Below are 25,860 nucleotides of genomic sequence, written 5' to 3' on the forward strand. Positions count from 1 at the left end.
GGCCACTGTCTGTAGTGCCTACGCATCTGAAATAATGCAATGCAAGTGTTGCAGATGTTGGATTAACCTGCCTCCCTCACGGGTTCCTGTGAGCAAATCGCTCAGAGAGGTTTTGTGGCAGAGGGGAGTGATGAGGGGGCTGCCCAAGCAGTTTTTCCATCACAGCCTCTGGGGGCACACAGGAAACTCCTTTGTCCTCTTTGGGTAGCCCGACCTCTTTTCCTTCATCCAGAAGATGAGTATTAATGAAAAGAGCGCCCTCTCCAAGCCTGCGTAGGCGGGTGTTGTTGGTTTCCCCTAAAATGTTTGCAGAAACCTTAGAAGCTTGTCTAAACTGTCGTCAGCCTTTGGACCAAAAAGGTTGGACCCATCAAATGGCATATCCAAGAGTCTTATTTGACAATGGGGCAAATCCAGACTTGCCAACCACGCATGGGATTACCACACTCAAGCCCATACACGGCCTGATGCATCAAGGCTTGACTGAAGGGGCTGGCAGGAAGCCACCTTGCCATCATTGATTAAATTGTTAAACCCATTTCTCATCCCCCCTTCAGGAATGTTTTCTGCCACCTGGGAAATGATATTCCATAAAGTGTATGTATATTTCGCCAGAGCACATGATGCGTTGCTGTTTGTTTATTTGTAGCGCACGCCAGACCCGAAGGTATCCGGGCACGAATGCAAGAATACTCTAAGCTTAGAAGTTACAGTTACACATTGCAAGTAAACACAAAATACATGGACAGGAAAATGGTTACCCTCAAAAAGTTTGTACACAGGGTAATATGCAGCGTTATAGTCACAAATATTTGTACATAGATATGGATACACAGTATACATTGAGAAGCAAAAGCAAGATGGAATAGTCTAGTGGACGAACGTTAGTAAGCGTTCAGTTACAGATTTATCGATAACAGTAGTCCTAGTGTCGGTCAGTTACAGGTTGTTTTCGTTGAGCCATTTGATACAGTTAAGTCTGAAGTGTGAATAGGATTGGTCAGATCTAAGCGAGGTCGGGAGGGCGTTCCACCACTGGGCTACTTTGACAGGGAAGCATTTCCCTCCGGCAGTGCTCAGTTTAAATGGGGGCACAACTAACTGGTTAGTATATGCTTCTCTGGTGGGTATAATGGACGTTCTTCTTTTGAATCTCTCTGTTAGATATTTGGGAGCTAAGTCATTAATACTTTTGAATGTTAGCGATATCGTTTTAAGTTAAATTTTGTCCGCTGTAGAGAGCTAATTAGATTGTCTTCTGATGTCTGAGATATGCTCACTTTTTGATAATCCTAAGGCGGCTCTAAGGGCTTTTTTCCTTTAAGGTTTGGATTTTTTGCAACGTGTGTTTATAAGGCCCTATATAAAGTGCATTGCAATAGTCCAATCTAGATAATACCAGAGCTCTTGCTAGGGTGAGGCGGCTGGTAGTGGACAGGAATGGTTTTACAGCTCCAATCAGCTTGCAGGTATATGCAGTGCTAGAGGCCATCACACTCACCTGCTTTGTTAGTGAGAGGCAGGAGTCGAGGTAAAAACCTAATGTTTTTACCTCTTTTGCTACTTTAATGGTGTTGCCATCTATAACGAATGATGAATAGTCATTGTTAAGTTTTTAGATATTTTGTGCATTTTCCCCCAAAATGATGAGTTCTGTTTTGTCATCATTCAGACAGACCGTGACGGGCCATCCATGCCTGAATGATGGTGGGATGAGGATCTGAGTGTCATCTGCGTAGTTCGTGTAGGTGACACCCAGAAAGTCCAGATCGTCAAACAGGGGCTTCGTGAAAATATTATACATGGTAGGGAAGACGCAGGAGCCCTGGGGAACGCCACAAGTGATAGGTACTGGGTCAGCCGCTGCAGAGGCAGAGAAAACCCTCATAGTTCTACCACTTAAGAACGACTTGATCCATGCAATGGCATGTGTGGAGAAGTGGGCTGCAGATTCCAAGTGGGTACAGAGCACATCATGATCTACCAGGTCAAAAGCCGCCGAGAGATCCAGTAGGAGGAGTAATGCTGTTTTTCCAAGGTCTCTCAGCTCATCAACCTGGGTCTTGAGATCGATGAGTGCAGTTTCTGTACCGTGCTGAGGCCTGAAACCTGACTAATAGTTGATGCAGCTCCAAGTATTTTTGGATCTGTAAGTAAACCACTCTGTCTAGTATTTTTAGCAGAAATTGTACTGTTGTAATTGGCCTATAGTTAGTCAGGATAGACGGGTCCAAGGTTTACTTTTTAAGGAGAGGGAGGACCCATGATTGTTTGAGGTTATCTGGTATCGTGCCTGATGCAAAGGAAGCATTAATGAGTTTAGAAATGAATGGGGGTAGGTCTCTGGCCGCATCTTTTATCAGTTGGGCTGTGCAAATGGCACCTGGACAGTTGGAGGGTTTGAGCGAGAGTATTATCTTTTCAACCTCTGGTATAGTCACTTTAGTGAAATTACATTTTGGTTCTGGCTTGGAAGGTGTGGGTGGTTTGCCTCTGAGTGGTTGAAGGAGGAATAGTTTCTTTTTGTCAATTTTAGATTGAAGTGTAGCTATTTTGTCATTTAGTGCTTTTTGGATGTTAGAGCACCACATTTTATTTTTGTCACAGTTATCCGGGACAGGGATGGGGTTTTCCAGTTCCTTTAGTATAATGAATAGCTCTTTGGTTCCGGATTTGGCCTGCATTATTCTATTGTTAAAGTTCTCTTTTTTTGCTCTCTTTATTTCATTTTTGTAAGTCCTGGAGGCGTTAGTGAGAGCATCTTTGTTAGTCTCAAATGGGGTTAATCGCCAGGCGGATTCACATTTGCGTTTTTCAATCATTGGGGATTTGAGGTGGGGGGTGAACCATGTGTTTAAGTGTGCTCTGGGCTTGCCTTTTCTCATTTTCAAAGGGGCGTTAGTGTCCAAGGCTATGGTCATGGTTGAGTTGTATTCATTCACTAGAGCTGAAGGGTTTAGTGATTCAGGTAGGGCGTTTAGCGCTGGGAGGATAAGTGGTAGCAATTTGTCCGTGGTTATGTTTTTTTTTTTTATTTCTAGTTGGTAAGGGGGAGCCAATGAATTTTCGTTAGGTTGGGTAGTCTTTCCATTTATTAGGAAGGTTATAAGCGCATGGTCTGTCCAGTTTGGTGGACTGACATCAGTAATAGTTACGTTGCAATTGTGGTTGGCTACCCAGTCGAGTGTTCGACTTTTTATGTGGGTAGGTTGAGATATTCTTTGTGTAAATCTTAATTCTGTGATGACATTGGCGATGTTAGTGGCATGTTAGTCTTTGAGGTCGTTGAAACCTAAGTTCAAGTCTTCCAAGAGCATGGCTTGTGATGGGTTTTTTAAATTATTATAAGGGATCGTGGAGATGTCATCCTCAAAGGTTCCAATGGGACCCGGTGGCCTATAGATGAGGTGTATATTGATAGATTGAGAGGATGAGATTAAAAGTTTGGCGGTTAAGGATTTGCATGATTTGGTGATTGATGGCGTTTCTATTTTTATGGTGAGATTATTTTTTGCGATGATGGCTAGCCTGCCTCCTCGAGAATTGGTTCTGTCTTCTCTGAGAATGTTGAAATTCGGGGGCACGGCAAGCATCAGAGCGGGTCCTGCTGCTTGGTGAATCCAGGTTTCCGTTATGGCTAGGAGGTCATAGTCACCTGTTTGGATGAGATCGGCAATTTCGGTGGCGTGTGCTATTAGTGATCTAGCATTAACAAGGGCCCCCTTCAGAGGGGTATTTGGTTTGGGTGTCGCTGAAGTGGCACCACTTTTCTTTTTAGATATCCCGTTACTAAGTTTGCAATGAGTGTTAATAGGATTGTTAGTGGGGGAGGTGTTTGGTTTAGTGGCATTACATTGGGCGTCACTTCTAGTGCTAGTATTGGTGGCTAGTGGAAGTCGTACATTTTAGGTAATCTTGAACCTAATTCGGAATTTCTGCTCAAGGACTCGCATGGGACGTTTGTTAGGGAGTGGGATGGGATAGGTAGTTTTATGGGCTGAAGGTCGGTATCTGGGATGAGGGTCAGTAGACGCTCATCAGAGTTTGATATTACAGTGGGCATACATTGCGTTAGGTGGTTTACTGCTATCATTGTGGACCAGAGAGTGGTCAAATAGAGGAGGGTGGAAGTCATGCTATCCTAAGGATACTTACCTATGTCTAGTAGGGGGCCAAAATGATGTCTAGGTAATCAATGATAGATTTTGGAGCTCATAATTTGCGGCAATATGGTACGATCAGTCGTAGTGGTGGAGAGCAGACTAGTTTGTCTCTGGTTAGGTCAAGGGCATAGGCAGTTGCCAAAGGTATACTAAGTTGTAAGAGCAGCTCAGCGACTCGCAGTCAGCCAAGTCTAGTAGTTAGTTTTGTAGGTAGGCATGCTCACAATAAGGGTATGTTGGCTTAATACAGCTATCAAATGGCACTTCAACTAACAAATGGCAATGCAAGAGCTGGCCAAATGTAATTATCAAGTGGCAATACAGGAAGAGGCTAAATGCAACTATCAAATGGCATTTCAACTAACAACCGGCAATGCGGGAGCAGACTAAATGCAGCTATCTGATGGCAGTGCAGGAGCAAGCTCAATGCAACTATCAAACGGCAGTAAAATGCTAAATGCAACTATTGATGGCAATACAATGGGTAAAACTGTCAGATGGTAATGCAGCTGGAGGCTGGGTACAGATATCTGGCAATGCATGAGTATGTATTAGATGGCTATGTGGGTGAGGCTAGATACTCAAGTACAACTATCAGGTGGTAGTCCTGTAATAAAGGTGCAGAGAGAGGGCACATCTGCAGGTGGGAGACAGGATAATACAGGGTAATACAGATACAGGCAGGAAGTACTCACATTTGGGTTACCTCTGTGATGTTTAGTACTACGTCTGCTAAATCCTGGTAAGTCCATAAATAAGGCTTGGTGTACTGCGAGGGCAGAGTCCAATGCCCTGGGCCTGGCGTCCTAGATATGCGCAGGAAGGTGTAGACCTTGGTAGTGGAGGTGGGGGAAGGTTCTGTGCTGGGTCGCGTGGCCGTAGTAGGCGCATGCTGTGTGGGACAGCTGATAAGACAGAAGTCCTGCTGACCCCGTCGCCTTGTTCATACTTGACTTGAAGGAGCTGCACTTACAGCTCTGGAGGGTGGTAAGGCTCACGTGTAGGCAGGGGCTGAGTTTCTAGGCAGGTGAAGCTAGCTGTTGAAGTGCACGGTGGCAGAGCTTAGTGCCCTGGTGCAGCCCGCAGCTCAGTCAGGATCCAAGCCTTTTCTGAGAGCGTTCTCTCGCCCGACGGTGACCCGATTGGCTTCTTAACAAAGCACGGAGCCAATCACAACGTGCTGATGCAGCCTCAGAGGGGTGAGGAGGTGGAAGCCCTGGAGGCCGCCATCTTGGAGTGGCTTAGAAGCCTCATGCTTTCTAATGGGGGAAATGGCCTCAGGTGGATGCAAAGGGGGTCAGGTCCTTAGTTTTGGGTGATAGCTTTCAATGTCATGCTTCCTGACTACAATACCCTTTTTGCAAGTGCATTGTATTTTTTATCATCCCTATCTGGTGTGATAAGCTGCTGCCCTGGAGGTGGAAGCAGCTGTCTGCACCACCACAATCTCTGGAGTAGGGTGCCAGGAAAAAATATCATGCGCAACGGAGGAAGGCCTGTACTTTTTTACCAACTCCTTGGTCACCGCAGGAGTGGGGTCTGGCTTTTGCCAATTTTCTAGAACACCTTTTTGTGCTGTATGGAAATGCAGCACAGGCTCCTTAGGAGGGGCTTCTATCCAGGATATCAGCAAGGTCATCCTGATTAATGTCTTTTGCAGGACATCCCTCAATCCAAGTATTCAATCACCCTGTTGATAATGGTTCTATATGCCACATTAGGGTTAGCATTGACATCAGGTGTGTCGAATTCCACCTCAGGGGAGGTCTCTAGATGACTGGCTTCCTTCAGGCAGCTAGCTAGGTCTTTCAAACGAGATAGATCAGAGATCAATTCTTCTGGAACATTAGGCTTTCCAAAACGTTAGTAACCGCAGTGTAAAACAACATCCTTTTGTTTGTCATCCTCAGAAATGGATCCAAATGATTTGAAGAAAATTTATTTGACTGAGGTGTAAAACTCGAAGTTGGATCAGAGGTCGACGTCAAAGGTCCGTTAGACCTTGACTCCTTCAACAAAAAAGGACTGACAGAAGCCTTTGGCTTCGCTTTTATCTCTGTGCTTAATGCTACTCAAGACAACATCCCTGCGGTCTTCCGACTTTGGCTTTTGGGTACGCGGGTCGAAGTGTTCGACGATTCCCCGCCAGTCTTAGAGGGCGCAGTGGCATGGCTAACCTTCTTCGGCTCTTCAAGGAATCAGGAGGGGCCGCCTTCAAGAACAAATCCAGCATTGTTTTAAAGACCTTTTCCCCGTTCGGCCCCCGAGGCGTTTCTATTGGAAAACGTACCGGATGCTTGTCGAACAAGGAGTTGGAAGATATAGATCGATGCCATCGTTTCCTCGACTTCTTTCATGACAATGAATGCGAAGAGCATCAGGAATCGCTGCTGGATCTTGACCGCTTGGTATGTTTGGAGTGTTTCTTGGACCTTTAAGAAAACTGGTCTTTGGTAGAGCTCCTGCCTTCGGAGGATTTTCTCTTCGAAGCAGTTGAGACGAACAGTTGGAAACCGACCAACCTAGGGCGAGTTTCAACCGTCTTTTAAGGTTTTAGTGGTCATCGCCTGGCAGGAACCGCACTCAATGACTTTGTGCTCCTTGCCGAGGCACCAGAGACCTATCCTGTGGAGATCAGCGATCAACGGCATCGAGTCACAGTCCGCACCACTCTTAAAGCTGTTTTCGGCATAGACATATTGAGCACTCACTAAGAATTGCAAAGTTAGATGGGGGCATGGCCAGCCGAGGAAGCCGTTGGATGCATCCTCAGTGAGCTCCTGCACTCAACCCTGTTCCTGAACCCCGAAATCCACCTAAATACTAGTATAAAGGGACCAGAAACTGAGTAATTGTGGCAGAAGTATATCCCCTGAAGGTCTGGAGCGGATCGGCCCGCTACATGTGGAGAATGAACGGGACGAAAGCCTGCCCGACTCCACAACAAAATGGCAGTCCGAACACGTAAGACTCAAGGGTCCTGTGGACAGTGACTAAAGGAGAAAGGAGAACCCCCATCAGACTGCTGCGAGTGGAATCGCAAGCCTGCACTGCCACCCGGCAAGTGGGCACTGAAATGAGGGACGGAGGTGCAGTGACAAACAGAACGGAGGAAGCCCCAGGTGGGGCAGCTGCCCGCTGCCGCGGTGGAAGCACTCTGGTGCAAGAACCATAAGGCCGGGAGCGTCGTGCTGCCTGAAAGTGCCATGTAGCTGGTGACGTTGGAGCCCAGCCTGGAAGCGGGTACCTGTGTGGGACGTCTGCAAGGTCGGGGAGCGCGAAGCAGGTGCAAAATAAAAAAGGAAGCCAACAGCGGTTCGCCTGTTGTGGCGTGTGCAGCCCAAGGCACGGAAGAGGCACTTTCAGTTACACTGAGCCCCCATATCCCCAATATACATTCACTCGCTCCTGTCACACGGGAGGCTGGGCCCTGGCTACAGATGTCCGCCTTGGAAGGGGTTTTGAGACAAAGAGAGGGATAGAGCGGCTTGCGGTCCTAGGGGACCCCAACTATAAAGTAAAAGCAAAGGGAACAGCTTGGTCCTCCAGAGCACTGGGGCCAGGAGCTGCTTCATCCTCTGGGGGCGTTTGCGCTTGCCATCATCACCAGTTTATTAATCACCGTCCCAGACGGTAATGTGGACACTATACTGCTGCCTTTAAATCCTCCTGGGCTGTCATTTGGCCTAAACCTTGGCTACCAGAATGACAGCTGCTGATCTGGGACAGTGTGAACACCCAGGGCCCTGAAAAGAAAATGGCCAAACAAGCCGTAAAGCAGAAGGGGCCCGTCTCAGCGGATATAAAAGCCCTCATTTAAGGCTCAGAGAAGCACAAAAACACAGCCAGCAACAAACGGCTGCCCTGAAACTTTCAACCACCCCCCCACCAACATCCACTGAAGGAGGATGACCCGGCGACAACAAGGTCAGACCTGATGGCGATGTTGCTGGAGCTCAAAAAAGATATCAAGGAAAGCGCTTCCGACCTAGCCAAATCAATCACAGACCTCAATAAAAAGATGTGCTGGCAATCGAAAAAGTGGACGAGGTGGAAACAGTGGCAGAGCAGGGGCACGAACAGTGCACTCATTGGAGCAACAAATTGACCTGGTTCCGAGCAAACAAGAGGATGCAGAAAACATCACAGCGTAATAATATATGCATCAGGGGGGATCCCCAAGTCCATATCGGACGCAAGCCTGCAGCAATATGTGGTGGACTTGTTTTGTTATATTCTGGATCCAGCTGGTGATAGGGAGATCATCTTGGTTTTTGAATCTACATTTAACGGTTTTGTCCAGCAAAGCTGATAAAGAGGGAGGGCTGTTTGTGTCAATGCAAAGATACAAGACTCTGTAATATTGCTATGTAATATATATGCACAAAACACGGATGATCCCCTGTTTTTCAATGAACTTGCACAATTCATCCAGAATTGTAATGTTGAATTGGTCATTCGTGTTGGAGACTTCAACTTGGTTTTGGACCAATTACTTGACCGCTCAAACGGGGACTGTTCAAGATTTCCCAAGAGAAGCAAGAGGTCACTACAAAGTTTGATAGATGAGCTACATCTAGCAGATATCTGGTGTCTTGAGCATCCATCCGAAAGAGATTACAGCTTTCCTGCTGCTCGCCATGATGTTTACTTACGTATTGATCTCTTTCTTAACTCTGGGTGTGTAACGCTAAGTTGCTTTGGCTCCAAAATAAGAGTCATTGGTGTCTCTGACCACGCTCCAATATCACTATGCCTCTCTTTACAATACACATTAACTAAATCATATCGATGGAAAGTGAACTCAACTATTCTGCAGAATGAGCGCATTAAAGAGGAAATTCTAAAAGATATTGTGGAGTTTATAGTAATGAATAGATTGGATGGTATTGCTGTTCCAAGTGTGTGGGAGGCAATGAAGTGTTATATGTGTGGTGTCCTGATATCCAAGACAGGTAAATACAGGATAATGAAAGAAAGAGATATAGAGAGACCATCTGAGGAGGCAAAACTTTTATGGAAGCAATATGTGACTAGTCATGACCAAGAAGTGAGAACAAATCCAAGGAGAAAAAAATATGAGCTGAATAAAATGATAAAGGATCAGATTGATCATACCTTGTTCAGAAGTAAAATTAATTACTTTGAGAATGGGGAAAGGGCTGGAAGGCTACTTTCCCACCGACTGAAGGTTGCGGAAAGTGATCGAAGTATCACTGCCATTAGAGACACAGCTGGTATGATGGAGACACAACACAACAAAAAAAAATATAAAAATGAAATATTCAAGGGATTTTATGAAAATCTCTACAAATCAGAGCTAAACTGTGAGCCAATCACTATAAAGTCCTTCCTGGACTCCATGGAGGTTCCTCGTTTAACAAATTGACCAAGCCGCAACCCTGGAGAATGGCATAAAGCTAGAAGATGTTTGCTTAGCAGTCTCTTCGCTTCGGGTGGGTAAGTCGCCTGGTACTGATGGACTGCGGGTGGATTTCTATCGAATCTTGCCCGACTGCGCTCTGCAGCTGCTAAGTGATGTATATGACAACATTTGAAACTGGATCACTCCCGGGTAGTATGCAGCACGCATTGGTGACTGTTCTGAAGAAGGATAAATCCCTGACCAGATGTGCAAATTATCGACCAATCAGTTTGATCAATACAGGCTTCAAGCTTTTGCAAAAACACTAGCTAAAAGAATAGAGCCTGTTGTGGCATCTCTAGTACATGAAAACCAGGTGGTTTTGTGACAGGAAGATCAGTGGCAGACAACGTCAGAGGGCTACTCATGGCATTTGAGTGTGGAAGTAAACAGGTATGTCCTGCTCCAGTGGTCTCTCTGGATGCGCAGAAAGCATTTGACCTTGTCGAATGGCCATTACTATTTGAGTGCTTGAAGAGACTGGGATTCGGTCAGAACTTTATACGGTGGGTAAGGCTTTTGTATATGAACCCCTCTGCCACTGTTCTCACAAATGGCTTGATTTCCAATCCGTTCAAACTCAACAAGGGTACCAGTCAAGGATGTCTGCTGTCCCCGCTATTATTCATTCTGTCTACGGAACCATTGGCGGTGATACTAAGATCCAATGACAATATATGCTGAATTGGAGAGAACGTGCATATGAATAAGATCTGGCTTTATGCAGATCATGTACTGGTGCTCTTACGTGACCCCGGTGGTGGCATTCCACATTTGATGAGTGATATCCAGTGTTTCTAAGAATATCAGGTTACAAGGGGAACTGGGCAAAGTCTAAGATTCTTCCGATTAACAGCACATGCATGAGGCACACATGTAGCCAATCCAACTTTACTTGGTGTCCGCAGAGAATGAAATACGTGGGAATCTGGATCGGGTCAGAGGTGGGGAAACTACCAAAGATGAATTTCGATCAAATAATGCCAAAACTTAAGATCTGGACAAATGGGCCTCCTTGAGACTATCTCTGTGGGGCAAAAACAACTGCATCAAAATGAACTTGGCACCACAAGTTAATTACATGCCATCAATGCTTCCCATCAAGGTGCACAAAAATATTTTCAAAGCTCTAGACTCAGCAATGCAAAAGTTCATATGGGATGGCAAACCCGCAAGACTAGCTTTATGGAAAATGCATCTCCCACTAAAACAAGGAGGTATGAACCTGCCTAACTTCTTCGATGATCATGTTGCATTCATGGCTAGACATCTGTGTCGGACTATAGACACGGAGGAAGATCAAGTGGCAGCAGAAAGTATTTAATCGCCGCTAGCTCCTAAGGCCCTGCTAACGACAGTGATGAAACCAGCTAGAAGGCAGAACCCATTGACAGCCTTCATGCGTGAATGTTGGCGCTGCATGTCCAATCCGTTCCTGTTCCAGGATGCATCGATCTGGCTTAATCCAGAATTAACTGCCGAAAGGAAAGTTCTATTCTGGCCATCCTGGTTCTTGGACGGAATCAGATATATAAAAGATTTGGTTGAGAATGGGGAATGGATCCCATGTGCGCAACTACGCTGTAGGTTTGATTTGAGTGCATGCACTTACACCGACTACAGGAAATGGAGGGATATTATCGCTGCCAAGATGAACCCTGTGCGCTTAGCATCACAGAGTTAAACATGGTCAGCGCTGGAGCTTTGCCAACAGGTTCTGCACCTAGCCGCCACTATGTATGGAATTTTGTGATTTTGCCGTAAAGGGTAACCGAAGCTAGCCAACATCTGGGCTGTGGAGCTGGGTGAAACAATCGATCAGGGCTGCTGGCTGAGATGCTAAAGCAATGTTCGACTGGTCAGCACGGATTGGGGATTTAAGAGCATCACAGACTAAACTCATCTTTAGAACATATTGGACAGAGTGTAGGTTTAAGAGACACCTTTTGGAGAGTGATCAATGCTGGAAATGCAAGCAAGCAAGGGGCACTTTGAGTCATTTAATTTGGACTTGTCAAAAACAAAAGACTTTTGGGAAGGCATGCGTGAGAGGCTGGGCTTGGTCTTAAGCTGCACTATTAGAATGAATGCTTAATTTTGGTGCTTGGTGAGGTGTCCTCACTGGATGGCATACCATTCTATAGAAAAGTCTGGCTACTCCAGGAATGCTAACGACGATAAGACAGAGCACCGCTCCTCATCTTGGGTACACAACAGAGACTCAATAAGCTGGGCCCATTGTTCAGCTCTTTCAATATTGATGGCAATTCCATCAAAGTATCCAAAGATACCAAAACTCTGGGAATCTACCTAGATTCTACACTCTCCCTATCTAAACAAACTAACGCAGTCGTCGCTGCCTCGGCTTACACTTGTAAGTTGATCACAGCCTGTCGCCCATTCCTCTCCATTCAGAACTGCATCACTCTTGCCAAGGCGCTGGTTATGCCCAAACTGGACTACTGTAACGCACTGTACCAAGGCACCAATAAGCGTAACCTCAACAAACTCCAGATAACCCAAAACAGTGCCATCAGAGCGGCCCTCAACATCCCCGGATCAGCTCACATCACAGAAACTAGGAAGAACCTTCACTGGCTCTCAGTCGCCCAAAGGATATCACTGAAAGCGCTTGCCCTTACTTACAAATGCGTAAACAACCAGACCCCCCCCCCGCCCATCTACCTAGCCTCGCGTTTCACCCAGTACATTCCATCTCAGTCACTTAGATCTGCCCAAACTCAAGGCCTCACTGTCCCCAGATACAAGCTTCAAACAGCCGGAGGTGTTAGCTTCCTAGTCTTGGCTGCTAAACTCTGGAACACTTTGCCACTTACCATTAGAAATCTACCGTCACTGAACCTATTCAAACACAAAGCCAAGCTATGGCTAGCCACCACACAAGACCAATTGTCCTCTTGAACATTGGAACACATTGACTTTCTGTATGCCGTTGGGATTCTTCACTGTTTTTGCACTCTACTGCTCTTGATGATGCATATGTAGGATTGTAACGTTAACTGTAACTCCACCACTATTGTAATTACTCTTTTGTATATAAGCCAGTCATGTAATTACTGTTTGAAGATATGCGCCCGGTTGCCCTCGGGCCTGGTTGCGCTATACAAATAAAATAAATACAAATACAAATGCATGGTTGCACTTGGAAGTCACCTACTTCCTTCTGAATTGATGACTGGATAGAAGAGTTGTTAGCCGTATCCACCTATGAGAGGGAAATTTATAAGCAATCAGGAGACACTGACAAATGTTTAGATAGATGGGGACGTTTCCTCGATACTCATGGCTAATATGTCCATACGGAATATGTGTTATTTGCTGTGCCCTTGTTCTCGATGAACCCCTCCCTTTCTTTTTTCCTTCCTTCTTTCAATATCAATTGTTCAACCATGATGTATGCACATTGAGATGCAATTTTGTGTCTGCTCATTTATATCACCACAATGACTATACTGTTTTTAAGTTGGTTTAACACCTTTATTGAGTTCCATGATGTTTGCCCTGTAAAATAAAAGCTTTGAAACCGGAGAGTGCAAAAACTGTGCCTTATTTTTTCTTTATGACACACCAACTGATGATATACCCAAGAGGTTCAATTGATATACCCAAGAGGTTCAGTTAAACTTTTCTTTTCAACACCCAACTGCTTACATTTTTCAATTTTTCGGAAGGACTGTTAGCTGGCACAATCCTTTATGACCCATCCTTACTTTACCACAAACCAATCTTAGATGAGGCCACTTTTTCCACAGGCTTGGAAGTCCCAGAATTGGTATTCTGGAATTTGACCCATGGAACAAATAAGCCACCAAAAGTGCAGAATTGCGCTCACGCATTTAACATTATACAGTGTACTACTTAAAAGCTTTCAAAACTGCCTTGGTACTACAACCCAAATATCTTCACATGATGACATATCCTCAATCCTCTCTCTAGAACTATGGACTTCTTACGGGGACCAACATGCACCAATTCTACCACAAATGAATTGTGACCTATAGCCTTTCATATCTTTAACATCCAGCTCTCACTTTCCCCAATAATTATCTTCACCTCTTTATTCTTCTCTTACAGACAGACTTACATCTGGATTCCCGGTCAGGGACAATACACAACTGTACGGAGAACACTAGGTGCTATGAAACTATTACGGTGGCAAATTGGCACAGTATAAGAGGATATTAACATATGATAATGCATCACACATACTCAAGACCACGCTTGAGCTTTCTAATGCAGCTCCCATGCATGACTTTGATAAACAAACATAACAATACTTCATTCCCAGCATGTACTGCGGATACGAATCTGTTCACACAGACATTGTTACACTGTATGGACTGTCACTACACTACAGAACTTAACCCAACTCAAAAAGGTTGTCACACACATTGTGTGCACCGTTTACTCCCAAGACAGTATCAATCCCTTTGTGCCAGCAATGAAGCACCAATGAAGACCACAGCGAAGCTGGCTTCAACATCTTTTCTATGCCCTCTTTCAACTAGTTAAGTGCCAACTTCCCAAAACGCCCACCCCCAAGTTATTGTCCGAGGTGAAGCCAAAGACAATACTTTGGGGAAGGGCAATACTATAAGTGATAATGATTGGCAGGCTTCTACTGAAATATGTATGTTTACAATGAGGTCAATAACAGAAATTGACTAAGATTCTGCAAGATCTGCTCAGTTTAGAGGTCAGTCATGACTTTTGTATAATAATCTAGAAGACTCCAAATGCAGTAAGGTAAACAAAAATACAAATATTTATAATCCAGTTCTTATCTTAAGTGAGGTATCTTCTCACTAATATGGCTATGGTCACCACCTGACGGGAGTATTGTACATTTTTAAAAAAGATCAGAAGGTAAATTGGTAATTGTATTGCACAAATGGATTTAAAATATGAATCATAATTACAAGTCTAATAAAGGCAGGCATTTATGGCAATCCCATATGGCCAACACGGGGTTATGTAACATAAATACATGTATATGCCACTAGTACCTCCAGGTATTCTGTTAAGGTAACCAGGCTCTTCTAAACTACAAGCAGGAGCCAAAAGATGTCCCAATAAATTCTTTTGCACACTGAATGTGTGCACTATTAGTTGCCCTATTATGGAGGGTCCCTTCCATCGAAGCTTCTGCAACTGACAATACTTCTTGCAGACAACTCCCCCAATCAGGCCAGTGCCAGTGCTGAGCCACAGGTCTTATTTCTCAACACCAGTATTTATTATCAAAGTCAGTCAAATTACGTTTAGTTGTTCTTTTTTATTTGAGCTGTCAGTCTTAGTTACACACCAATAACAGTGGGACCATTATGGTGCTGCTGTTCTACTTAACCAGGTTCATAAATAACAATCAACCGAAAGGTAACAGCAATGGGCAGTCATGGTGGTCATGTCAGCATACTGCTGTTGTCATCCTACATGAAATGGGCGCTGCGCCGTTAATGTAATAACTGGCAGCACAGTCGCAACCCATGGGTGGGTTAGGCATGTTGTGCGGGCAGCATACGTGGTACAAGGTACAATTCCCTAGTTCTGTAGACAGGTCAGCACACACATGTAAATGTCCCAATGTCAATATGACACAGGGTTTGCTGTGCCTCTGCAGGTGGGTCACTCAGTGGTGACATGCAGGGTCTGGTTAAACTGGGCACTTTGCCTTTTTCTTCTAATTTGCAGCCAACAGGGGGTACACAAATATCCAAGCATGTGCCAGGTCGGCAACTGACAGCGTTTTAAACATACATTGGCACATGACTGCAATCAGTGCCGCAGTCACCAGTGCAATTAGTGGGCAGAGGGGCCCCAGGTACAGTAATGACAACAGCAGGACAGTCACCAGCCAATACCACCTCCAGAAAGGCATGGTCAAGGAAAAGGCCACTGCCAAGGAGAGTGTGGGGTCGGCTCTGCGGTAAGTAGATCTATATAGGATGATCTTGATGAGGCAAGTTAATCCGTTCAGTCATTATTTTGTCTATCACTTTACTGAATGAAGAAATAACGTTTGCTTTATTTTTGTGGCTGGTCTGTGACCATGTCCCACTTGCCACCAATAAAACAGAGGAAATTGAGAACGAGTAAGGACATGCTTAAGAAGCAGTTATACACTTGGTGAATCATTTCGGGACAACTATTTTATGATGTTAATTTGATTGGTATGTAATCTGTAAAGAGTGGTGCACATTATCACACCCAATGAGATGCTGCAGCACCCCCAAATATTCTGATACTGCCGGGTGATGCAGTAGGCGACACGCTCCTGACGTGGCACATAGGCGTGCTCTAAAACACGGGGGTCTTGGCAATTATTTTCAAATTACGCCCGCCGCCTATTCACACAACGCCTACCACCTTCCACCTTCCCCTCAACACCCAAGTGCACAGATTACAGATCAGATCCCATCGACCCTACACCGAGTATTTAACCCGGCACTGCGACCAAACCCTTCAGTAGTGCGATCAACATCAGCCCAATCACATACCTGCCTCCTCCCGTAGCACCCCCTTTACTCCAAACAGTGCCAGGTATAAGAAGCTAGGGCTTTCAAACACCCGACTAATGGGATTGACATGCATCACTTTAACTACTAGCAGGATCTGATTGTATTGCCCAGGGCGATCCCACAACTAGCGCTGCCTCCCTAAGTAGTCAGATTCCTTTGCTGTGGACATGTCTCCAGCCATATAGAACAGCCGAAAGCTTACCTCTCCTGACAGCCTCCTCGTAGGTGAGGAACCCTATGCGGGACTCCTTGGCACCCATGACCCTCACTCCATGGCGGTGGCGGGCTGCGATATTTGTCACTTCCCAGTGTGGGTCACTGCTCGCTTCGCTTTGCTTCCTCTTCACCTAGCCAACACCTCCATTCTAGGTCACGTGACAGCGGCAGGTTTTTTCCCTTTCTTCTTCTTGGTCACCTGACAAGTGCGCGTGAGGAATGCTAGCAATGCGAGCTGCCAAATCCTCGGATATACACAATGGACTACAAAACATAGCAGAAACAAACGAAGGACCTCATACGTTACCAACCAATAAAGCGGCATTTTGTGTTATTTTGAATACGATTTTGTAAATGATGTACCATAAAAATCGCAGCACAATGTAACATTGAGAATGATTTTCCTAGATACTGAAAAAGGGAGATTGCAAATAACATATATTATTTAAAGCATATCGAAGTATTTTATTTTGAATAGTGGTAGATACTAAATATGTCCAAACGAATATTACAACCAATTTGTCATATTGATAATGTATTTTATTTCCGAAGATATGTTAGAAAATACTTGTACTATCATCAGAGTGTTATAATTTATGAAGAAGCCATCACAATCGTTTTCTGTTACAGAGCTTCTTATCTAAATATCAGACTTATGCTATTTCAAGATGGAATCACTATTTTAAGCCCACGGGGATTTAACGTTGTTTCCATTTTGGATGAGTGTTGAAGGAAATCCTCTCTTTCTTGCGGCTGGAGTAATCCTAGGGTGCCAACATGAAACAGTGCTTCCAATAGGAGGAGGCAAGTACCCCACGTGATGTAAAGACCAACGAATCATAACTGCAGTTTGCCGAACGGCCGGAAAAACCGATAAACAGGAGTCAGGACCGTCTGGAATTGAAAAAAGACGAATAGCTGGCGGTTTCATAACGAAACGCCCGTTTTCTTCAATTTACGTAATCAAACCTGCATAGCTAAAGTTGCTGTACGATTAGCGTCACTTACATTTAGGATTGGTTACTATTGGGAAGGGATATTTTTTCAAGTTCTGAAAACGACCTAATTAACAAATAGTTTATTTTCTGATGGGCGGGACATACTACAAAGATTATTTTGGTTGATATGTGTTGGTCTTTGCTGTCTCAATGTGCCAGTGTGTTATATACTGTTTTTGTGGATAGCCATTTAGAAGTTCATTTTTCTGAATGCTCACAATGCCTAGTAGGACACGTCTCTCTTTCATTGTTATATTTGCCTTTCATTCCCATGTTCCCTCTCTGTTGCCCTGTCGGCGCTTTGAAACACAATATACTTGTTTTATAAGCGCCTTACAAATGCACAATCAAATACAAATAAATAAGTTACATATGCCCAGAAATCAGGGGAGTATATGCAGCATATGAGGAGGGGGGATCTCCCAATGCCTGATCAAAGAAGGTAGTAAGACCAAATTAGCCATTTTCATCGGCTTCCATTGTGATGCTGGAAAACGCATTGGAGGGACAGGGCCTCCCTGTCCTTGTCCTGTAGTCCTTTTTCATATTGTGTTCTGTGTTGTTTTCTGCCCAGGAGTCCATGTGGGACTCCTGGCAGTGCAGCTCTCTCTTTTGGTTTGGTGAACAGACCCATGGGATACCCTTATGGCACCCATGGGTAGGGGTACAACCCTGTACCCCTAGTGTATGTTTTTGGGCACCTGTGGGTGGCCCACAGAGCAGGGTATGGGCTGGTGGCAGCTCCATGCTGAATTTGACAGGTGCTCTGGGTGTCCTCCATTTTGGGATACCCAGGCCCTGCCATTGGGATCAGTTGATTCCTGATAGGAAACGAGATGGCCCCTGTGGCCTCTTGCTTTCTATTGCCTGTTACCTTGTTTCCCAAAGTCCTGGGAAGCCCTGACTCTGTCCCTTCCCCCTGACTGGCTGTTGGGTGGAAGTTCCATATATGTTGTTGTGAAGGCCCAGCTAGACTGACTGGAGCCTTCCCAGTGACTGTATGTTGTGGGTACCTCCTGTGGGTGGGACCTGGGTGAATGGAGTGTGTGACCAATATACACTCCTTGTTGTGGTTGTCTGGTTTCCGGCATGAGAGACAAAGACTGAGACAGCCCTGCCCGAAACTGGCCTGAATGCAGTGTGTAGTGTTGAATGGCTGGGTACTTGTCCCAATCCACATTCCTTGTTGTGAGTGTCTGAAAGGGAGGAGTGTGGCCTGAATGCACTGTGTGCCTGATTGGCTGGCTGACTGCATGAATTCCCTTCTGTATGATTGGCTGCTGAGTGTGTGCCAGCAGTGTGGATGAGAGACAGAATAGTATATCTGGGGACCTCTCACCACTGGTAATTGTTCAGAAGCGTTCTGGAGCTGAGTCTCCACTCTAAGAGTAACTGGAACTGCTGATCCGCGACGTCCAGCTGGAAGAAGAAGACTTGCTGCTGCATTTGCTTCGACCGATCCGTAGGCTGCCGAAATCGTCGAAGACTGACCCGAGAGAGGACCTGGTAAGGCGCCCTCTTCCCGTGCTCCGAGGGACCATCGAGCACCGCTCCATCTTCGCCGAAGCGCCCTGGAAGACAGACCCTCGAAAGGCTGCCAACCCGAGACGGGACCGCCGAGGAGATCGAAGTGAAGCACCCGGACATCGCCGCTGTCGAAGTCCATTGCGGTCGACCAGGGTTCGCAGGTTTGTGTAACCGTTGGAGGCCCGTCGAAGTTGTGTTGCCCAGCCGTGGGAACCAGTTGACGCCGTGCCGCCAACGACCGGAGCCGTCCGCTCCTTGCCTAAGAACATTTGAATCGAAGGACTCCCTCGTCCGCACCGTCGACCGCTTTATCCTGCCGGAGAAAGTCGAGGACGACCAACGCGCCGAGGAGAAACCTGCCGGTGGGTTTCCCGCCACCCGAATACCACAAAGACTCGAACGACTCGACGCCCTTGCCGGGCCCCCGTCTCCACAATCTTTGCGGTCCAGAACAATTGTCGTCGAGGTGCCCCGCACGACTCTGCCTTGCAGGACGCCAACGCTCCGTCGTCGACGAGCACCGCTTGGATCGAAGCTGCCGCCTCATCGACGCCGTTCTACCCTGTTTGTTGTCGGACGTTCGACGCCCTGTGTCTCCCGCTTGAAAGGGAAGGCATTCAAGAAGGGCCGTCGATTCCCCGACGCCGAACGCCGAGTTCCTCGACGGACGTTCGACGCCCCGTGTCTCCCGCTTGAAAGGGAAGGCATTCAAGAAGGGCCGTCGATTCCCCGCCGCCGAACGCCGAGTTCCTCGACGCTTCTCGACGCCTCTCGACGATCCGTGACTCCCGCTTGAAAGGGGGTCGCTCAAGAAGGATCTGTCGACGCCTCTTCGAAGAACTCAACTCCACCAGGTACATTGGGGGGGTAAAAACATTATAGGAGGGAATAAGACTTGCAGAACAATATATGGACTGGGCTTGTGCTATATCTTTATTTTACAGGTTGCCCAGGTGGGGGGATCTCCACACAGAACTGTGTCTAGTGGTAGGGGCCAGTATTCTGCCTATTGCTCAACCATCTTATTTTCTCTCCTCTCTCTATTGCTGGTTTCACTCTATTGATCTGTGTGACATTGTTACAGTATTGTTGATGCACTTTAATGAGATCTAATACAAAGGGTGGTACCACTTTAGAATTGTATATATTTGCCATTGTTGATTTTCCTAAGTACAAAGTGAGTTATTATGATAAGTGTACATAACCTTGAATATTGATTATATAAAGACTGTGTTCTAACCAATACAGTGTGTGGATATTCCTTTGTGGGGGCTTGGGGACTACACTGTACTTAAGAACCAGCCTGCATCACCTCCTGAGAAGCTAGGCCTTGATTGCTCGACCATAGCTACCAAATAGAGAATCTAGGCTGGGGTCCTCTGTGCCTCCCCTCTACCATATAGGGAGCAGAAGTACAGACCACCCCCCACCAGTCCATCTCTTGACACTGGTGGCAGTGGTGGGATGCTTATGGTTTTAAGAATCAGTGTATAACCGTGCCACTTACAAAATATCTGCACTTTATTAAATTAAGGTTTACAAACAATGGAGTCTATTGCAAATGGCAAATTGACTCGGATGAGCTTGGAGGCTCTCCAGAGTGCTTGTGAAGCCAGGGAGTTAGACTTTGTGGATAAGTCTAGGGCTGAGCTGATAGCTGCCCTGGTGGACTACCAGGCTGATGGTGAAACTCTTGATGAGGGGGAGAATGCAACCAATGAGGACTCTGCCCCTGGGGTTTCTGCTGAATCTGTTTCTGGGAATGCCGCCATTCCTGCTGCCTCTGTTCCAAACCCCAGCAATTCCTTGGAGCTTGAGTTATTAAGGATGAAATTGGCCTTTGAATACCGCAAGTTGGAAATAGATGCTGAACTTAACAAAGAGGAGTTGGCTCAACAAGTGGCGCTCAAGAATAAGGACCTTGAACTCAAGAGCCAGGACACTGAATGTCAGAGAATCCAGCTAGAGAAAGCTAGAGTGGAGACTTCAGCTAAAACCAGTGAGAGTGTCAGGTCCCCAGCCACCAAGTTTATGAAAGATTTGGTTGGTGTATTTGTGGAGGGTTCAGATATCCTCCAATGGATTGAAGCGTTTGAAATGGCTTGTGCGATATGACTGTATTCTGAAGCTGAGTGTGGAAGAAAGGGGTCAGTATGAGTGTATGAAGTCTGCTTTGATTGCCAAGTTTGGTAAGACACCTACCCAATACCTTAAAAGGTTCAGGGATTTTAAGAAAAGAGAGAATGTGTCTTGGGTTGACTGGGTGAGTGCTGCGCACATGAACATGATGGGGTGGATTGATGGATACAAGGTTAAGACTTTTGTTGAATTGTCCCACCTCTTGTTTTTTGAGCATTTTTCTGAAGCCTGTTCACCAGAGCTGCGTCAGTATGTGGCTGACCAGAACATTTTGGACCCCTTTAAGCTGGCTAGGTTGGCTGACAAGTGGGTCTCCCACCGGGTGTCCCCTAAGGACTCCAGTGGGAAGGAAAAGGACAAAGAAAAGGGGGCCTCTCAGAAAGCTGAGGAGTCTCACAAGCAGTCACAGTCGGGTAAACCTAAACCTTGCTCTCCCAAGACCCAAAAATCTAGTGGGGATAAGTCATCTGTGGGTGGGAATAAGAGTAGTGGTCCACCTGCTGCAAAGCAGGCTCCCCGTGGTTCCAGTACCGTACCCCGCACTCTTGGCGCTTGTTGGGACTGTGGGGCTCTGGATCACAGAAGGGGTGACCCCAAGTGTAAAGGTAAGGCACTTGGAGTACAGGCTGTCAGCCTGACCTACCCTTACCCCGTGTCTGAGGTGGAGGCCACTGTCCTCCCCTCCTCTACCGGGATCACATTTGGTGCTCCGGTAGAGATTTCCTTAGTGTCCCTTGGGGCCTGGGACCAGTATGCAGAAGTACTGGCGACTATCCCACAGAACACCCATAGGTTTTTGAGAAGTGTCCTCTTGAATGGCCAGCCTTCTACTGGTTTGAGAGACACTGGGGCAAGCATGACAGTGGTGGACAGGACCCTGCTCAAGCCAGAGGACTATGTAAGTGCTCCTCTGAGAACCACCAGGTTAGCTGGTGGGCCTCCCAAATTATCGCCTGTAGCCTTAGTCACACTCATGATTGGAGACAAGACAGCAAAGCTTCCTGTCCTGGTTCAGGACAATGTCCCTGCTAACATTCTGTTAGGAAATGATCTAGTAGAGTTGGGGTTGATCTCGGATGGTCTTCCCATGACTGCTGCTGCCGTCACTAGGTCACAGGTGACACCGGGTCTGGCTGTGACTCAGGTACCCGAGCCAAAGGCGAGGCCTAAGGCAAGAAGAAGGAAGACCAAGAAGGCCACCTCTGTGGAGGGAACACCTTCTCTTCCTGCTGTTCCGACAGCACCCATTGGGATCCATGCTCCGGACGGGCTGGGTCCAGTGGAAAACCCAAACTCAACTCCTGTGGGAGAAGAGACAGAAGACTCTCCTGTGGGAGAGGTTCTCAACCCGGAGGATCATCCCGACCTTCAATGCTTGTTAGCTGAAGGGGGACCCTCCCGGGCAGACCTCTGTAAGGGACAGAGAGAGTGCCACTCTCTCGATGTAACGCTCACCTGATTCCCGCAGATGCGCCGGTCTTGACTGGGTGAATGCCGTATCTTCGAAGGTGATGTGTAACACACGGTTGGCTCTTTGGGCTGGACCTCTGTGCACTGTATGTCTGACTCAAAGAGTAAGATGTCTGCAGATAGAAAATATGGGATTAATGAACTGGGGTTATTGGGTGCCTCTCTCCTCTTCCCTTTCTCTTCTCCTGTAGAACCCCAAAGGTTAACGCCCTCACCTTAGGTAAGTGAACGCCGAGCTCTCCATCTGCCTCGGGGCAGGGTGCCGTAACCAGTTTCTTCACTGGATAAGGGTGCAGGCCTCTTGACCTCAGAGGACTGCTGTCCGTCGTTAACTGCACGAACGGTAAGTTCTGGGCACTTCAAATGTCTTAAAAGTCTTTTGTAATGATATCTCTTGTTTTGCAGGGTTCCGGCGATGGCGGATGGCGGGCTGATGAGAGTTGAGGATCGAACCCGCGTGAGGAATAGAAGCGCCTGGAAGCACGTAAGTAAGCGCTTGTAGCCTGCTTCACGATGCGCACTAACTGTCCCTTTTATCTTGCAGGTACAAGTTCGGAGCTTTAGAGAAGCTGAAGGGTGCTGGAATACCCACTGGATTCGGCGTGGGAAGGAGTAATGGCACGTGAGTAATAAAGTTGCCCAATGTCTTTAAACGCACCTTCTTTTGTCTTTCAGATGCGGGATGCAGCGCCGAAGGCCTCCGGAGCGTGCGAAGAACTGGTAAGCTTTTGTCTTTCAGATGCCGGAATGCAGTGCGAAGACCTCCGGAGCATGCGAAGAGTAGGTGAGCCTTTGTCTTTCAGATGCCGGAATGCAGCGCGAAGAGTTGGTGACAGCCGATGGACCAGGTAAGAGATGCGCTGCCACTGAAGACCGTAGTGCTAACCTGTTCTTTCTTTGTCTTTACAGGTGCTGCTGAAGACTGGATTCCAGGATGGTAAGCCTTTGTTCCCTTAGGCCCAGGATCAGAAGCAGAAGACACGATGAGCGTTCTGCTGCAGAGAATGCAGAATAACACAAAGCAAGATTCATCCATCGGGTGTGGTTTAAATAGCCTCCTGTAGTGCTTAGATGTCTCCTTCCACAGCCACGCCTAGGTAAGAAAAGAGTTCCTGCTTTCCAGAAGAGTTCCAGTGTTCTGAACCTAGGGAGTGGCTCCTGCCCCACCCAACAGGAAAAGTAGTCCCAAACAGAAGAGGATCAGGGGTTCAACTGGCAGGTAAGTAAGCAGCATGGTCTGCTGCAGGTAAGTCCACCCAAGCATTATGAGCCCGGCGCTTCCAGCGCTGGGACTGGGCATCTTTATGAGCCTGGTGCCACTGGCGCCAGGACAGGGTCCAAAAGGTCCCAATTGGGACTGTCTGGCACTCGGAACCGGGGTTATGGGTCTGCTTCCAAGGGAGTCGGGCAAGTCCTGATCTTTTGGAAGCAGAGATCATGACAGCACCCCCCCTCAAGGCCCCTCCCAAACCGGGCTTCTCCGGGGGTTTGGGCTTGTTAGGAAATGTTCGATGAAATCTTTTGATTAGACGAGGCGCGTGGACATATTCTGCAGGTTCCCAGGATCTTTCTTGGGGACCGTAGCCTTTCCAGTCAATCAGGTAAAATAGTTTAGATTTGGAGATCTTGGAATCCAGGATGCTTTTGACTTCAAACTCGAGTTCTCCATCAACTAGAATAGGTTTTGGAGATGTAGTTAGTCGGGTTTGAGGTTGCACGGGTTTTAATAGAGAGACGTGGAAGACCGGATGTATCTTCATGTGAGGGGGCAAGTCCAACTTGACCGCTACTGGATTTACTATGGTAGTGATGGAATAGGGACCAAGGTATCTTGGGTTGAATGTGCGTGGTCCTTTTAGAGATAGATATTTGGTGGATAACCAGACTTGATCTCCTACTTGATATTGGGGGGCTTCCTTCCGATGTTGGTCTGCTCCTTTCTTGTATTGTTCTTTAGCCCTTTGAAGGTGAGAAACGGCTTCCTTAAAGGCTTGGGTGATTGTAGAATGCAGCTGGTCTACTGCTGGTGTTCCAAGATCTTGGAGTGGATCCAACTCCGAGGTTCGAGGGTGACTACCGTATAAAAGAAAAAACGGGGTCTTCCCAGTTCCCGAGTGGACAGAGTTATTGTAGGCATATTCGGCTATCCAAAGGATATCTTTCCAAGTTTTTTCAGTTTGTTGTAGCATGCAGCGCAAATACTGTTCCAGAGTTTGATTGGTCCTCTCGGTTTGTCCGTCGGTCTGAGGGTGGTGGCTGGTCGAAAGTCTCACATCAATTTGAGCCGACCGACAGCAACTTCGCCAAAAATGAGAAATAAATTGACTACCTCGATCCGAAATTAGAACTGAAGGAAAACCGTGCAGTCGGACGATGTTTTCGAGAAATTCTCGGGCCAGAGTTGCTGCTGTTGGTAAGCCTTTCAGTGGAATGAAATGCGCCATCTTGGAGAATAGGTCCACGATTACTAGGATCGTATTGTATCCGGAGCATGGAGGTAGATCGGTGATGAAGTCCATAGAAAGCGTATGCCAAGGGCGAGGCGGGATGTCAATAGGGCGTAAGAGGCCGGCTGGTTTTTCCTTTTGACTCTTGTTTTGGGCGCATACTCCACAGGACATTATAAAGTCTCTGATATCTTTTTTCCAAGACGGCCACCAGAAGTAGCGCTTGATCTTTTCCGAGGTCTTGGTCATACTGGGATGTCCTTCCATTAAAGAATCGTGATAACAAGAGATTACCTTTTTCTGTAAATCTGTGCTGGGCAGGTATAACCGTTCTTGGAAATATAGGTTGTCCTTCACCGTAAAGTCCTTTCCCTGCAGATGCCAATTCTGTATGTCTGCTGGAGTTACCAGTAGCCTGGCTTTATCCTTAACTTCCTCTATGGATTGTGTGGCGATTACACCTAGAATTCTTTGTTCGGGAATGATAGGTACAGGTTTAGGATTGATCAAATGTTCTTCCACTCCCATCCGAGAAAGGGCATCAGCTTTACCGTTTTTTGTACCAGGTCGATAGGTAATTATGAAGTCAAACTTGGCAAAGAATAGTGCCCAACGGAGTTGCCTAGAGGATTGAGCTTTTGCGGTTTTCAAATATTGCAGGTTTCGGTGATCTGTAATCACAGTAACGGTGTGTCGGGCCCCCAGAAGATAATGCCGCCAAGCCTTAAAGGCGGACTTGATAGCTAGAAGTTCCTTATCAGTAATAGTGTAATTGATTTCAGGAGGCGAGAATTTGCGGGACCAAAATGCCACGGGATGCAACTGATTGGTTACTGGGTCCTTTTGTGATAGAACTGCCCCCATGGCAAGGCTCGAAGCATCAGTTTGAACGATGTAGGGGAGTTCTGGGCGAGGATGTTTTAAGATCGGTGCAGA

The 25,860-nt window shown here is 46.6% G+C and overlaps 1 protein-coding gene across 2 annotated transcripts in view; it reads right to left on the reverse strand.

The window, feature by feature from the left end:
- USP32 (ubiquitin specific peptidase 32) overlaps positions 1 to 16,582 on the reverse strand; it is a 3,569,419-nt gene extending 3,552,837 nt beyond the window's left edge. For both annotated transcript variants that reach the window (XM_069615070.1, XM_069615069.1), the window contains exon 1: positions 16,330 to 16,582. In XM_069615070.1, coding sequence (XP_069471171.1) covers positions 16,330 to 16,387 — 58 coding nt within the window. In that variant the 5' untranslated portion in view covers positions 16,388 to 16,582. The remainder of the gene's footprint in view (positions 1 to 16,329) is intronic.
- Positions 16,583 to 25,860: the final 9,278 nt, after the last annotated feature.

The sequence above is a fragment of the Ambystoma mexicanum genome, chromosome 9 (genome assembly GCF_040938575.1).
Source record: "Ambystoma mexicanum isolate Mex_15411 chromosome 9, UKY_AmexF1_1, whole genome shotgun sequence".
Taxonomy (NCBI): Eukaryota; Metazoa; Chordata; class Amphibia; order Caudata; family Ambystomatidae; genus Ambystoma; species Ambystoma mexicanum.